Genomic DNA, 14120 nt, shown 5'->3' with positions numbered 1-14120 from the left:
CTTAAATTTCAAGTTCCTTGCTAGCTAAGTGGAACCTTAATATACACTATACATTACAGCGTCAGAAGAGACATTTCACTCCACAGAATGATTCTGACCTGCACCCAGTGTTGATGCTACCAAGAGAAAAATTCACTACAAAGATATTTTACTTTTCACCAAGTGTCCAACATTCCATTTTACCTTTGAAAAGCAGAGGTTATAAGGTGTTAACCCTACTGATTCAACTGTAAATACACACAGGATTTTTCTTGACCGTTAATCACTGCGTTAAGGGAGGAGTGGGGGTTAGGCCTGGGAATTCACCCATTATGTGCCAGTCTGCAACGATAAGTGAGGGACTCCAAATCCCGAATTCTCTCTCTCTTTTCTTTTACTACACCCCGCAACAGTGATTACTGGGTCATTTCTATGGATTCAGTCAGATATTATACACACAAACACACCCATGGGACCGCATGGCGCTTGGAAGATTGCCCACTATTTCCCACTTATTAAGATCTGGATCATATTTCTCAATGCTCTGAAGATATGTTCCCTTCGAGTAGGAGTATCCTCCAGTGACATAAATACATCCATTCATGATGACAGCACCACACTCCATCCTCCTTTCCATCATAGGAGCTATTTCTCTCCATTCATTTTGTTCAGGGTCATAGCATTCCGTGATTGTAGTTTGTCCACCAACTAGATAGAGCTTATTTTCAAATGGGACTGAACACAATCCATATTCTATTAAAAAGAAAAAAGCAAATTTTTATTAGGATAACAAACAAAAGAGATACCTTAGGTTGGTGATGTAATAATCCCTTACAATGTAGTATGCAAAAATACAGTCTTCTCGACATTTTGATTCCTCTACCACAATACTGAATCTTAAAATCCATCCCCTATCACCTCTCCCTGCCATTCTCCTTGGGTAATCCTTCATCTGGCTTTGCAGGATGCCAGGGAGGAACTCATCCTCAGACCACTACCCTTCTGGGAAGTCCCCAGCACAGACACCTTTTATTCTACACCTCTGTGTACAAGTTGTGGAGACCCTCTGACATTCTGACATGAAGGCGTCTGAGGGAACCCGTGTAGGTTCCTTCGGGTCCTAGTAGCCACCCCCTACAAGTAGGGGCAGGCGATCTGTAGCATCTGTCGCCCCAGGGGCCAGAAGGATGACTTGGCTCACCTCGCTCACACTGCTGCTCAAGTTAAGGAGTTAGTGAAACACACAACCAGATTAGTGGGGAACTAGAGTCTACCATCCTAAGAGACTAAAAGAAGCTCAAAGGCAGACAGCTGCTGTGTGAGGTCTGGGTCCCGGGCTGAGGGGGTGGGGGTGGGCAGCCTTCTGGGCTGTTTTAATTTTTCCCATGTTATGTATCCCCCCCCCATCCACACGCAAACCTGCTGGTTCTTCAGGGCACCCGGCTCTTTCACAACCTCACTTCCTCTCCCTTCCCAGGACTGTCACTAGGGCGAGGCAGGCGGGGTGCCCACGGTGCTCTCATTCTCTGAGGGAGTCCGATTCTGTGCCTCTGGCGTCTCTCTGGCCTCACCCTGGTCCCCACCATGCTTCTTCCACATCCCCATTTCCAGCACCACTACTAGCCTGTGAGTTCATTCTCTGGGAATATCAACCATAGGATTACACTTAAATACGTCTAGCTGCAGGCCTGAAGGAAGAGCAGGACTTTTCAGGGGCCCTAATGTTACGGCAAATAAATGAAGACTCAGCTTGCCATTGCTGAGGGGTTCCTTCTGCCTAGAAACTCTTCTTTTCCCAGGACTTTGCACAGCCACCTCCTTCTTATCATCCAGGTCTCATCTTACGGTCATCTCCTCAGAGGGCCCTCCCCTGAGCACCCAGCCTGATGTGGCCAGCCAGGCATCCCCAGCACAGCACCCTGTTTTCATGTGCTCCACAGCACTTCTCACTGTCTGATGTTTCTTGGTTACTGTCCCTCTCCCCTCTAACAGTGTAGCAACTGCGTCCCGCCCACTACTCCATTCCTACTGGGGAATGGCAAGTGTCTGGAACCTCGTAAGGACGCAATAAAAAGTTTGTTGGATCAATAAATGAATTGGACCTTGTACCTTCTGTACCCAATGTGCACTCCCATTACTTTGTGGAAAAAAACCTTATAAACCCCCCTTTAGAAAGAGAGAATGTGTAATCAAAAATGTGATTTCCCGGGCGCCTGGGTGGCTCAGTTGGTTAAGCGACTGCCTTCGGCTCAGGTCATGATCCTGGAGTCCCGGGATCGAGTCCCGCATCGGGCTCCCTGCTTGGCAGGGAGTCTGCTTCTCCCTCTGACCCTCCCCCCTCTCATGTGCTCTCTCTCATTCTCTCTCTCAAATAAATAAATAAAATCTTTAAAAAAAAAAAATGTGATTTCCCCTTTAAGAATGCAAGCACATTCTTATCAGTAAAGTTCTTGCTATCTAGGTTTCAAAGGCGAAGGAAAAATCTCAGAAGATGGGCATTTTTGCTTTGAGTCCCCATACTGTTGTTCTCAAGAATCTGACAGCCAGGAAAATAAGAATTTTTCCACCTCTGAAAACCCCATTTATTTTACCTGAGTTTACATGCAGAATTTTTATAGAATTTATTTGTTTCAGTACTTGTGAAACTTTATATAAATTATATGAATCATTCTATCAAATGGTTGTGAAAATTAATGATTCAGAAATTTTATCAGTTGGTGTAAGTGATTCAACAATGAGTTCACTAGGCTTTTCTTAAAAGTTTAAAAAAATCCTCAATTTGTGGTTCTCATGTTAAGAAAAATATCTCAATCTTCCTATAGCAGGAAAAATGTTTAAAATAAGGCGATTCCTGATAGTTTTTTTTCCTGTTGCCCAAATACAACATAACCTTCTATTATTGTTGATGGAAAGTTTTTCTTCCACAGCTGTAACTGCCTTTTTCCTGTTGGTCACTCTACGAAGCTACTGAGCCTAAGGGACTGTGCCTTGTTTATTGAGCTCCTAGCACTACACATCACATGTGGGAAAGGTTCAGCAAACCTCTGTTGGACAAATGAAGGAACGAACAATTTCAACCTAAGTACAAGAATGGCACCATCTGTCAATGCTCAAAAAGTTTACACACAAATATTCACTATAAATACACAGCAGTCTGTATTCATTGTTGCATGAGTGATAGGAATAAAGCCACGCAGGGATTCAGAGACAACCACAGTATTTTCAGGTATTCAATATCCATTGAAATGATTTAGACTTATTTTTTTTAAAGATTTTTATTTATTTATTTGACAGAGAGAGAGACAGTGTGAGAGGGAACACAAGCAGGGGGAGGGAGAGGGAGAAGCAGGCTTCCTGCCGAGCAGGGAGCCCAATGTGGGACCCTGGGAGCATGACCTGAGCTGAAGGCAGATGCTTAACGACTGAGCCACCCAGGCGCCCCATGATTTAGACTTTGTCCTAAGATTATTCTCACTGAAAAGACCTAAAGCTTATCTAATCTAACTTTCTGACTAGAAAGTAAGACCCAAGAGCTTAAGCCGCTGCCCAAGATTAGGCATGTGAATAAAGGCGGAGCCGGGAAAGAACTCTCTTCCCACTTCACATAGCTCTCCCCGGGTTTTTCCCCTTTATCACTTCCTGCTCCTTCCCTGTTCTTCCCATGCTCTTCCTCTCCAGCTCCTCCCTTAACTAGTGCTGTTTCCCAAGACGCTGTGCATAGCCGTACTCTTAGTCCTACCCTCCCAAGGCATCTCCACCAACTCCAAAGCCACAGCCATCACCTCCAAGCAAATGACACCCAGATCTCTAAATTCAACCACACCCTTTCTCCTAAGCTGCAGACCACATTTCCCATTGCTTGCTGGACATCTCTTCTGGGTGATCCAACCAGTCCTCCACAGTTAACTATAAAACTGAGCTCCAACTCAGCTCCTCTTTTCCCTTCCCACCAGCTTGTCCTTCAACTCTCCCCACGCTGAATCCATAACATTCCTCACATCTAGCCGTTTTCACCTCCTACCACTTCAGGCTTTCAGCATTTCTCACCTGGTGTATTACCACAGTTATAATGGATTTCCTTGCTGTCTTCCTCCTAAGCTATTCTAAAAGGCTCTAAAACCTTTGGTAGTTCTCCATTTTTAAAGTTTTCCTGACTGCCATTCAAAGCCCTCCATGAAATGCTCCTCAACTGAACTCTCCCATCCAATCTCTCATTCTACCCCATACCATCTCATCATATACATTCACTCAGGACCCAAATAAACCTGGAACTTGCCTTTCTGCCTCCCATCACTGGCTAACTTTCTGCCAGAAAACCCTTCTTCAAAACATACCTTAATCGTAGCCATTCCTTAAGGCCTAAATCCTAACAACACACTCTTGGAAGCCTTCTAAGATTTCCAGATTTCCCTTAAATTAGACTCGAGCTCTTTCTACCCTCAATTTCAAGAGCACTTACTTGTATTACTGCCTTGTATTCCTGTTATGTATGTGTATTTGCTACTAGATTCTGGGTTCCTTCCCCTGAAGCTAAGAGCTAAGACTAGCTCTTAATCATCTTTGTGTCTTACACAGTAACTAGAATGGTATCTTTCCCAAGGTAAGGTCTCAATAAATGTTATCTTGAATTTAATGGAATTAAGAGTCCCCTGGTTTTTTTGCTCTTTTGTTTTTTTTAAAGATTTTATTTATTTATTTGACAGAGAGAGACAGATAGCGACAGCAGGAACACAAGCAGGGGGAGTGGGAGAGGGAGAAGCAGGCTTCCCGCCGAGCAGGGAGCCCGATGTGGGACTCGATCCCAGGACCCTGGGATCATGAACTGAGCCGAAGGCAGACGCTTAACGACTGAGCCACCCAGGCGCCCCAAGAGTCCCCTGGTTTTTAACTATCCCAAACTACCACTCTTAAAGGCATTGAGAAAAAAAGATAACGTTTATATTACCTTTGAAAAATAACAGTAGTCATGATTTCTTTGTAGTCTAAGCTATGTATCTGTAAGGGAGACTCAAGACTGGCACTTTACAGTCCTCAGGAGGTGCTCCTACAGTGCAGAAGAAGCATACTTGCTACAGTTCACAAGATGCAGATCAAGGGCTAAGGAGCTAACCGACTAGCTGAATGAAGCAGGCCAGGGGTAGGAGAAGGAGAAGCAGAAGCAAGGGCACAGGCCCCCAGGTCTATGCCGGGATGAGAATGGAAGAGACTAGTGAAACGGAGCACGCAAGCGCCATTTAAAAGGGAACAGCCGCTACGGGGCTCCAGTGATCGCTGCGAGAAAGGAATGTGGTCCAAGCTTGCTACAATTGTTCTAAAGGCCAGAAATTGATTTTTATTTGAAATCTCCTGAATTTTAAATACTGGTAACAAGCCAGTTAAAACTATCTTAGGGGCACCTGGGTGGCTCAGTCGTTAAGCGTCTGCCTTCGGCTCAGGTCATGATCCCAGGGTCCTGGGATGGAGCCTCCTCCGCTGAAAGCCAAAAAGAACAGACCATGCAGGGTGCCAATTTGCTACCTTTGTTTCTTGCTTTATGTCAGGAAAAAGTCCATTGGAAAGCAAAAGTTGACAAACATGATATGTTCCCATTGATTTATACTCGAATTTAATATTTATTTCTGATTGATTTTTCAGTTGGCCATGGATTTTCATGCTTTGGCTTACATCTCATTGCCTTTTAGACTCCCTTTCAAGCAGTGAACAAGCTACATGCAACTTAAATATGTTACAAGATGTTTATTTTTAAAGGAACCCTTATATGAAATATATATTAAATTTGTAATGTAAATAACTGCCCTCTGATTTGTTAATCTTTTCATATATTGGGTTTTCTTTGTAAAGATGTCAAAGTCATATCTAACTGATAAGGTTAACAGGAGGATCAAATGAGATAGCAGTGCAGTTGTTAAAAACATGGCCTCCTTGCCGGATTGCCTGAATTTGAGCTTCACCTCTAAAGAGCACTAGCTAGCTGATCTCGGGCAATTTATTTACCGTCTCTGGGCCCCAGTGACCTGTAAAATGAGGTAATAGTAGTACCTAGCTCACAGGATTGCTGTGAGGTTTAAATAGATTAAGACATGTAAAATTACTGGAATAGTTAGTGCCCAGCTCATATTCACTAAATAAATGTTAGCTATTGCTTAATATGAGCTGGTATTATTACTTTCCATTATAACTTCATTGGTCAGAACAGAAAGTGGCGGGGAGTCTGGGCTAATACATCTGGGCTCCGAGGAGATAGACGGCTACCTGTTCCATGATGTCTTCAGAGCCAGGACAGCCTGTGACTGAAGTCACTTGTCAGGCAAAGCCCACGGCATATGGAGATGCAGCACCAGGTGTGGGGTGCTTCCCCTGAACTGCAAGACGAAATGTATGTGGCCTGGATGGATACAGCTGCATGGTCATGAGCAGGACAGCCCCGCTCCCTTAAGGAGAGGGGGGCTGCTGAGCGGCCACAGCACAGATTATACAATCAGACTGCCGAAATGAATCCTGGTCTACCACTTCCAAACCGTGTGACCTTATCCTTTCTTGCCTCCATTTCTAAATGTGTAAAATGGGGGTAAATCATACCTATTCACAAGGTTGTAGACAGAATTTAAGGTAATATTACATGTAAAGTCCTTAGTCAGTACCTGACCTACAGAAAGTGTTCAAGAAGGTTAACTGTTACTTACTATCACTCTCAGATTGTTCAAGCTTGTGAATTCCAATTATGCTCACCAGTGACTCACACAGAAGCCTAATGCTATATGGAAAATGATTCAAAGTAGTATAGTGATATGGTGATATAAATCTTTCCTAATGACAAATCTTAAACACGTGTCATAACCGTAACAAGCTATGGCTCATACTTCCCTTGGAGCTCTTCACAAAGGGACCAAAGAACAAAGGCACAGAAGGCAGAAGGCCGGCCACTCCTTGTGACCACATGTCCCCTTTGTGATTGTTAAAGTAAGGCTAACACAGGGTTCTGCCTATCACAGGATTGAGTGCTTAATAGTGTTTGAAACCCAGAAAGAACATGCTTTTAAAAGAAGAAACCATCTCCTGTTGAACTCAATCAATGGGCACTCCTCCCAACCTTTTGACAGACTAGTACTTTTTTTTTTTTTTTTGGCAGTTTGGTGACTTTTTAAAAAATTAAAATTCAATTAGCGAACATGTAATACATCATCAGTTTCAGAGGTAGTGTTCAATGATTTATCAGTTGCGTATAACACCCAGTGCTCATCACCTCACGTGCCCTCCTTAATGCCCATACCCAGTTACCCCCATCCCACCACCCGTCTCCCCTCCAGCAATCCTTAGTTTGTTTCCTATAGTTAAGAGTCTCTCCTGGTTTTTCTCCATCTCTGATGACTTTCCATTCAATTTTTCCTCCCTTCCCCTATGGTCCTCTGCGCTGTTTCTTATATTCCACATATGAGTGAAGCCATATGCTATCTTTCTCTGATTGACTTATTTAGCTCAGCATAATACCAGTTCCATCCATGTCGATGTAAATGGTTGGTATTCATCCCTTCTGATGGCTGAGTAATATTCCACTGTATACACACACCACATCTTCTTTATCCATTCCTCTGTCGATGGACATATTGGCTCTTTCCATAGTTCGACTTTTGTGGACATTGCTGCTATAAACATCGGGGTGCACGTACCCCTTCGGATCGCTACATTTGTATCTTTGGGGTAAATACCCAGTAGTGCAATTGCTGGGTCTAATGGTAGCTCTATTTTCAACTTTTTGAGGACCCTCCATACTGTTTTCCAGAGTGTCTGCACCAGCTGGCATTCCCACCAACAGTGTAGGTTTCTTTCTCCACATCCTCGCCAACATCTGTCATTTCCTGACTTGTTAATTTTAGCCATTCTGACTGGTGTGAGGTGGTATCTCATTGAGGTTTTGATTTGGATTTCCCTGATGCCGAGCGATGTTGAGCACTTTTTCACGTGTCTACTGGCCATTTGTATCAGACTAGTACTTCTTAACTGTCTATAAGACTTGTGTTTTATATAATGTGAAAGAAAGTACACAACAGAGGAATAAGAAACACAACAAAAGAATCTAGGTGAAAAAATTTTAAAAAGAAGCTACCATTTTTAACCACACAGGCTTAAAATGTGTCCCGTAAAGACATCAGGGAAAGTACTTGTAGATGTGATCTAATCAGAATAGCTTGTGATTATTGTTAGATGGGCATATGAGTATTTTGAGCCTTCTAATTACACCCATGGGTAGTCTGCTATAAATCTAGCATTTTCTTTTTCCAGGCCATTTTTAGCTGTCTGTCATACTGCTAAGCTGTATTACAACATGTGCTATCTGGAAGAGTATTTAATTACCTGGATGTGGACTGGAGGTGATGAGGCTCCACTCATTGATATCTGAGTTGTAGCTCTGGACCTTGTCGTAGGTACAGCTCCCTCTGTAACCGCAGTGGCCGCCGATGACATAGATAACTTCGTGTAAGACGCAGGCAGTTGCGTTTCCCACGCCTGTGTGTTAATTAAAATCATGTCCTCAGATTGATCTGTCGTTGTGTTTTACAATGAATATTGGGCTAAGTTTATTATTGTTTCTGTTATTATTGACAGCAGACGCCAGGCCCTGTGCTAGGCACTATGAGGGACGGAAGAATTAACAAGAAAGGCTCCTTGTGCTCTTTTAAGAGAGGGTGAGACACTTACCAAGTAATTAGAGCACAGGGTAGGGAACCACTGTGAACGTTCAGAGCAAGGTGACATTGCTTAGAGCAGGGAAATCATGGCCGGAGGTGGCAGAATTCAACCTGGGTCTGGGCAGGTAGGACTTTGGCAGGTAGAGGGGAGAGGAAGCCATCCTACATGGAGGAAAAGGCGAGTGCAAAGGCTCAGCAGGCAAAGGCGAGCAGCCCCGTTTGATGCCAGCACGTGCAAGGGCAGGTAGCCCAGCTCGAGTTGTTGGATGGGAACGGAAGCTGACGCAGTAAGTTGGAAGCCACATCGCAAAGGATCCTGGCACCCAACTACGAAACGTAGATTTCATTCAGCAAGATTTTAAAGATTTTTAAACAGAGAAGGGAGAGAAAAGCAGAAGGACAAAAAGAGTCAGAAAGATCCAGATATTGGCCCAGGTACAAAGTATTGAGGGCCCGATTTAGAAGGGGCTTTGGGTGTGGAGGGAAGGGCATGGAGGCAAGAGACACAGGTAAACACATAAGGCTTGACAACTGTGTCAGAAACAAGCAAAACTGATGGTGAGGCCCTAAGCTCGGAAAATCGGGAAATGCTGATGCTCCAGGAATATGGGGAGGAAAAGATGAGTAAAGAGAAAGAATAAAAGAAATAAGATGAGAGAAGAGAGGAAGTTAAGATGAGGCTCGTTTTAGTCGAAGACTAAACATCAGTTTAGTCTTTCAGCCAGCTCTTATGTACCACTGGTACATGCTGGGTGCAGCTCAATCTCCTTGTGCGTATCTACTCCGACGTAAATGTGAGTTTATAAGCAGGGCAGTTATGGTGAGGGAGAAAAAAAAAAGTCAGGAGCTCCTAAACAGCCAAGTATTTATTTCTTCTCTGTACATCCCAAAACCAAAAAAGGAAATGAATTTGAAATTTGACTCTACCCAATTTAAGTTCTGATTACCAGGGGAAGCTGCTAGTTCACTTCAGGACTACAAAATAAAACCAACTGGGAAAAGTAATGGTACCCTTGCAACAGAAAAATGAGAAACTTAAAGCTCAAAACCAGCACTGGCCAAAGCTGGGTATGACCGACACAGGGTTACCCTTCCCAAGGACGATTAGATATAACCAGGAATCAAACTTCAAGGTGAAAGTAGAACTAAAACTTTGGAATTTCAGACACAGCTGGTGTCCGTGGGGGAGGTACTTCAGTGTATGAGGGTCTCCCATTCCACTCAAGGTGAAGGCAGGAACACATGTAGCCCTCTTTAACTTTGGGCCCACCATGGAAGCATTTCTTTTCAGCAAGCGTGTTTCAGATATGATTTTTAAAAACAGCAATAAAGTAATAAACTTTCATCTTCATGGAAATATGCTCTTAACTATGAAACTATGACAACTGTTATCTCATCATTAAGAAAGAGGGGCAGAAATGTATCCAGGTTGACAACAGCTGCTACAGTATTTGAACCTTCCTTGTTTCTCTAATAGGAAAGGAGTCAGGAGGACATTGAGGACCACCCTGGGGAGGAGACCAGGAAGGGGGTCAAGCTCAGGCAGAGTCCAAAACCAGAACAGCAACAGCAGTGGGCTCTAAGCCCCCTTGTACCCCTCTACCAACTACTACTGAACCTTTGGGTATGCAGGAGGGCGGACATGATTTAATATGAAAGATATTTTTGCTCTGTCAAAGTTGACATGTTCTTTTATAACGATCTTCGTTATGACAATAATGAACAATGAATAATGACAATAATACCTACAACAACAATTCCTAACGCTTACTGAGTGCTCTCTGCTCCAGACACTGTTCTACACACCTCACATGCATAAATTCACTTAATCCTCTCAAAACCCTGAGCTACATAATATTGTCACCCCATTGTATAGACCATAAAACCGGGGCCCAGGGAGATCAAACAATTTGCCCACACACACCAATAAGGAAATGGGAAGGCGGGATTTGGACCCAAGCAGTCTGGCTTTAGGAGCAATGGTGCCTCATCACAAGACTGGTCCGCCTCTTGGGCTTCCTGCTTGTCGTCCGACGATCACACCAGGTCAGATTCCCAGACCAGGTCAGATTCCCACACCCTCACTAGTATTAAAACAGAAACAAAGGCCTGGGAAGGAACACTGGGGATAAAATGACACAAATTTAGAAACAACCTACCAGTTGCTTTTGTGCAACTGCCCAGCACAAATGAATAAATGTTATTAAGTAAGATTTCAGTTTAACTTTTTTTTGCCAGTGGGAGGGAAGGAGAGCAAGGCTAATCCAGCACTGAACACAGCAGAAAATACAGTGTTTATCAGACAGACATTGAAACCCAACAGTGTGCCTGGCTGTGTGGGCCACATGAGGGAGGGGAGGGGGTCTGCCCCTATCTTTTACCCTCGGAACCAAGACTTGAATCACAAAAAGCAGAGGCGATCTGTCTCTAGTTTTTGAGAGAATGTAATTTGTTATACTCTACAGGGACCGAAACGTTCAAGGGTTTAATGAAAGACCTTTGAAAAGAGAGATGATCAGATAATGGGAGGGAAAAGGCTGAATATTTAAAAGCAGAACTGAAAAGGGTTCAATTTCAAGAGCAAGCAAAAATGAATAATTGCATATGAACTAATAAAACCACCCGACCTTCTCTTTTCGTTTAGTCTTTGACTTAAATATAAATTCTTAAGACCTGAAGCAAGGGGGCGCCTGGGTGGCTCAGTTGGTTGGGCGACTGCCTTCGGCTCGGGTCATGATCCTGGAGTCCCTGGATCGAGTCCCTGGATCGAGTCCCTGGATCGAGTCCCTGGATCGAGTCCCTGCATCGGGCTCCCTGCTCGGCAGGGAGTCTGCTTCTCCCTCTAACCCTCCCCCCTCTCATGTGCTCTCTCTCTCAAATAAACAAACAAAATCTTTAAAAAAAAAAAAAAAGACCTGAAGCAAGATCTAGGCTTGAAAGAGGCTGTAGAGTAAGTAGAATGAATTGTACTGTTTTCTTTCTTTTTTTTTTTTTTAAAGATTTTATTTATTTATTTGACAGAGACAAAGATAGCGAGAGCAGGAACACAAGCAGCGGGAGTGGGAGAGGGAGAAGCAGGCTTCCCCTCGAGGAGGGAGCCCGATGTGGGACTCGATCCCAGGACCCTGGGATCATGACCTGAGCCGAAGGCAGATGCTTAACGACTGAGCCACCCAGGCACCCTGTACTGTTTTCTTATTTTTCTAGTCTGAGGAGCATACTCTAATCACATAACCTCAGACAAGTTGGGGACTTCTCTACTATGCCTCTACTTGGAACATTCTGTCCACCATTATTTGTATAATCTATTATAGTTCCTAGATAGCATTCCAAAGTGATACATTCTTTTTAAAGTTCTTTGCAAGAGAATTTAGACCACTGGCCTAACCTCGAACACCTAAAAAATTATAGAATAAATATAATCTGTACTTACCTTTAATCATGTTCGCAATAGGAATCCATTTCTCTTTTAATGGATCATAGAACTCGGCCTCTTCTGCAGGAGCCCCTTTTCTGTAACCGCCTAAAGCGTAGACGCAGCCCCCCAAGGTGACTGCACAGTGGTAGTACCTGGCATTGAGCATCGGCAAACCTTCTGTCCATTCATCACTTTCACTGTTATAGATCCACACTGTGTCAAGAGCTTCTATGTTATCCGTCCTATAACCCCCAGTTACATAAATGTTGGGTCCCAAACATGTAACACCATAGCTCTCCCTAGTATAGTCTGGTATTTCTGCTCCCTGAATCCAAACATTTGTCAGAGGATCCCATATGTGAACATCTGATAAAGGATGCCAGTAATAGCCTCCAATGATGTACATTGTGGCTGTGGACCTCTGGGAAATCTCTTTATGCAGGGGATTCAGAGCATTGTATATTAGAGATCGTATCTTATTTTCAGTTAGTAGGCAGCTTCTTTGAAGACCTAAAGCTGTTTTTAAATACACTGGATCTATATCTATGTTTACATAGCTTAGTAGGTTATAGAGACATTCAATTCGATTTTCCACATCATGAGCAGTCCACTTAATAACAGGCTCTATGATAGCTTCTTCTTTCCAAACACTGAGATTCTTTCTGGACAATATAAAGAGAAACTTTTCAAGGCTGATTTCCAGAAATTCTTCTTGTTGCCACACTTCCTTAAACCTTGAACATAGAATTCTTCGAGATTCCTTCTCTAGTTCTGGACACATGTGAAATTCTGCAAAGGAGTGCATTCCAATACAATTATCAATATCCAAGTGCCTTACCAAAAACTGCTCACAAGCTTTCTTTACTGAAAGGAACTGTAGCAGATCTGCTGCTTCAAGCAGGCTTTGAACATTTCTTTTAGTTATTTCAATCTGGGAAGTGTATGCATAATTCACAAGGCCTTCCAAAATATCATGGTGGATGCCAGAGATTTTTATTTTATTTTTAAATTTTTCTTTCATATCAGCTGTGAACATTGCCTTAAAATAATTGCTGCAAGCAGCTAAAACAGCTCGGTGACAATGGAAAATTATGCCTGAAGGACACTGAAGGGTAATATCAGTAAATAATCCATCCAAATAAAATGTTCTGAATGCATCTAGAAAATCCACTGGATGCGCTGTATCCTTGAAAAGGTAAATATAATCTTCTTGTCCTTTTAGAGCCATGGCTGCAATAAACATGAAACAAACGTGTTTTCAGTTTTGCAGATTACCGCAAATAATCAATGCTAAATACACCAATCCTTATGATGACTGATTAGCATCGCATATACGCCAAACCTAGACTAAGTTCAGCATTCTAAGTAACAAACGCAAAATGTGGATAGACTATTTCGTAATTTATGTGATGGTCAATTTAAATTCCGGGTAGCTTGAAGCCTGAAACGAGGCCCCCCGGTTTTTCAGTAATCTTTTAAAGACGAAATATTGATTTGCTACCCCATTCACCCAGTCTCCGAAATCGGACCCGAGCTGGCGGTCCGAGAGAGAGAAGCCCCGCTTGGCAAACCAACTGTCCGAGGGGTCACCCCACTAGAGACCGGACTTTGGCCGTCTCGGCTCGGCCCCAATTCAACCTTTTTTCACTAGCTCCATCTCCCTTGCAAGTCGCACCGAGCTGCCAAGAAAGGGAGGATCGAAATATAACTGGAAAAGAAGAAATCTTGGAAAAGGGAAACCCTGTACCTTTCTGCTTAAGAAAGGAGAGAAAAGAAAGCGGCCGGGCCGCGGCCCCTCCATCCCCGCGCCCCCTCCCCCGCGGCTGTCGCAGGGGTTTCCGCGCGCCCCGCGCCTGGGCCCCGGGCCCGCGTTCCCGCCCGGAGACCGCCCCGCCCCGGGCCTGGCGCGGGGACTCGACTCGAGGGAGCCGCGCGCCGCCCGCCGGGCCGGGTGCCCGCGTCCCTCTGCCCCGGGACGCCGCACAGGTGTGGGGAGGGCGCCACGGGCGGCCCCGCGCTCGGCCCGGCCCGGCGCC

The 14120-nt window shown here is 44.0% G+C and overlaps 1 protein-coding gene across 1 annotated transcript; it reads right to left on the bottom strand.

Moving 5' to 3' along the window:
• Window positions 1–289: 289 nt before the first annotated feature.
• KLHL23 (kelch like family member 23) lies at window positions 290–13312 on the bottom strand. The gene is made up of 3 exons (XM_021703311.1): window positions 12100–13312; window positions 8332–8484; window positions 290–732 (listed from the first exon to the last, which is right to left on the bottom strand). Exons 1-3 carry the CDS (start codon window positions 13310–13312, stop codon window positions 422–424), a joined length of 1677 nt encoding a protein of 558 aa, XP_021558986.1. The 3' UTR covers window positions 290–421.
• Between the last annotated feature and the right edge of the window lie 808 nt (window positions 13313–14120).

This window comes from Neomonachus schauinslandi, chromosome 3 (assembly GCF_002201575.2).
Source record: "Neomonachus schauinslandi chromosome 3, ASM220157v2, whole genome shotgun sequence".
Lineage (NCBI taxonomy): Eukaryota > Metazoa > Chordata > Mammalia > Carnivora > Phocidae > Neomonachus > Neomonachus schauinslandi.
This window is presented reverse-complemented; position numbering and strand designations above follow the sequence as displayed.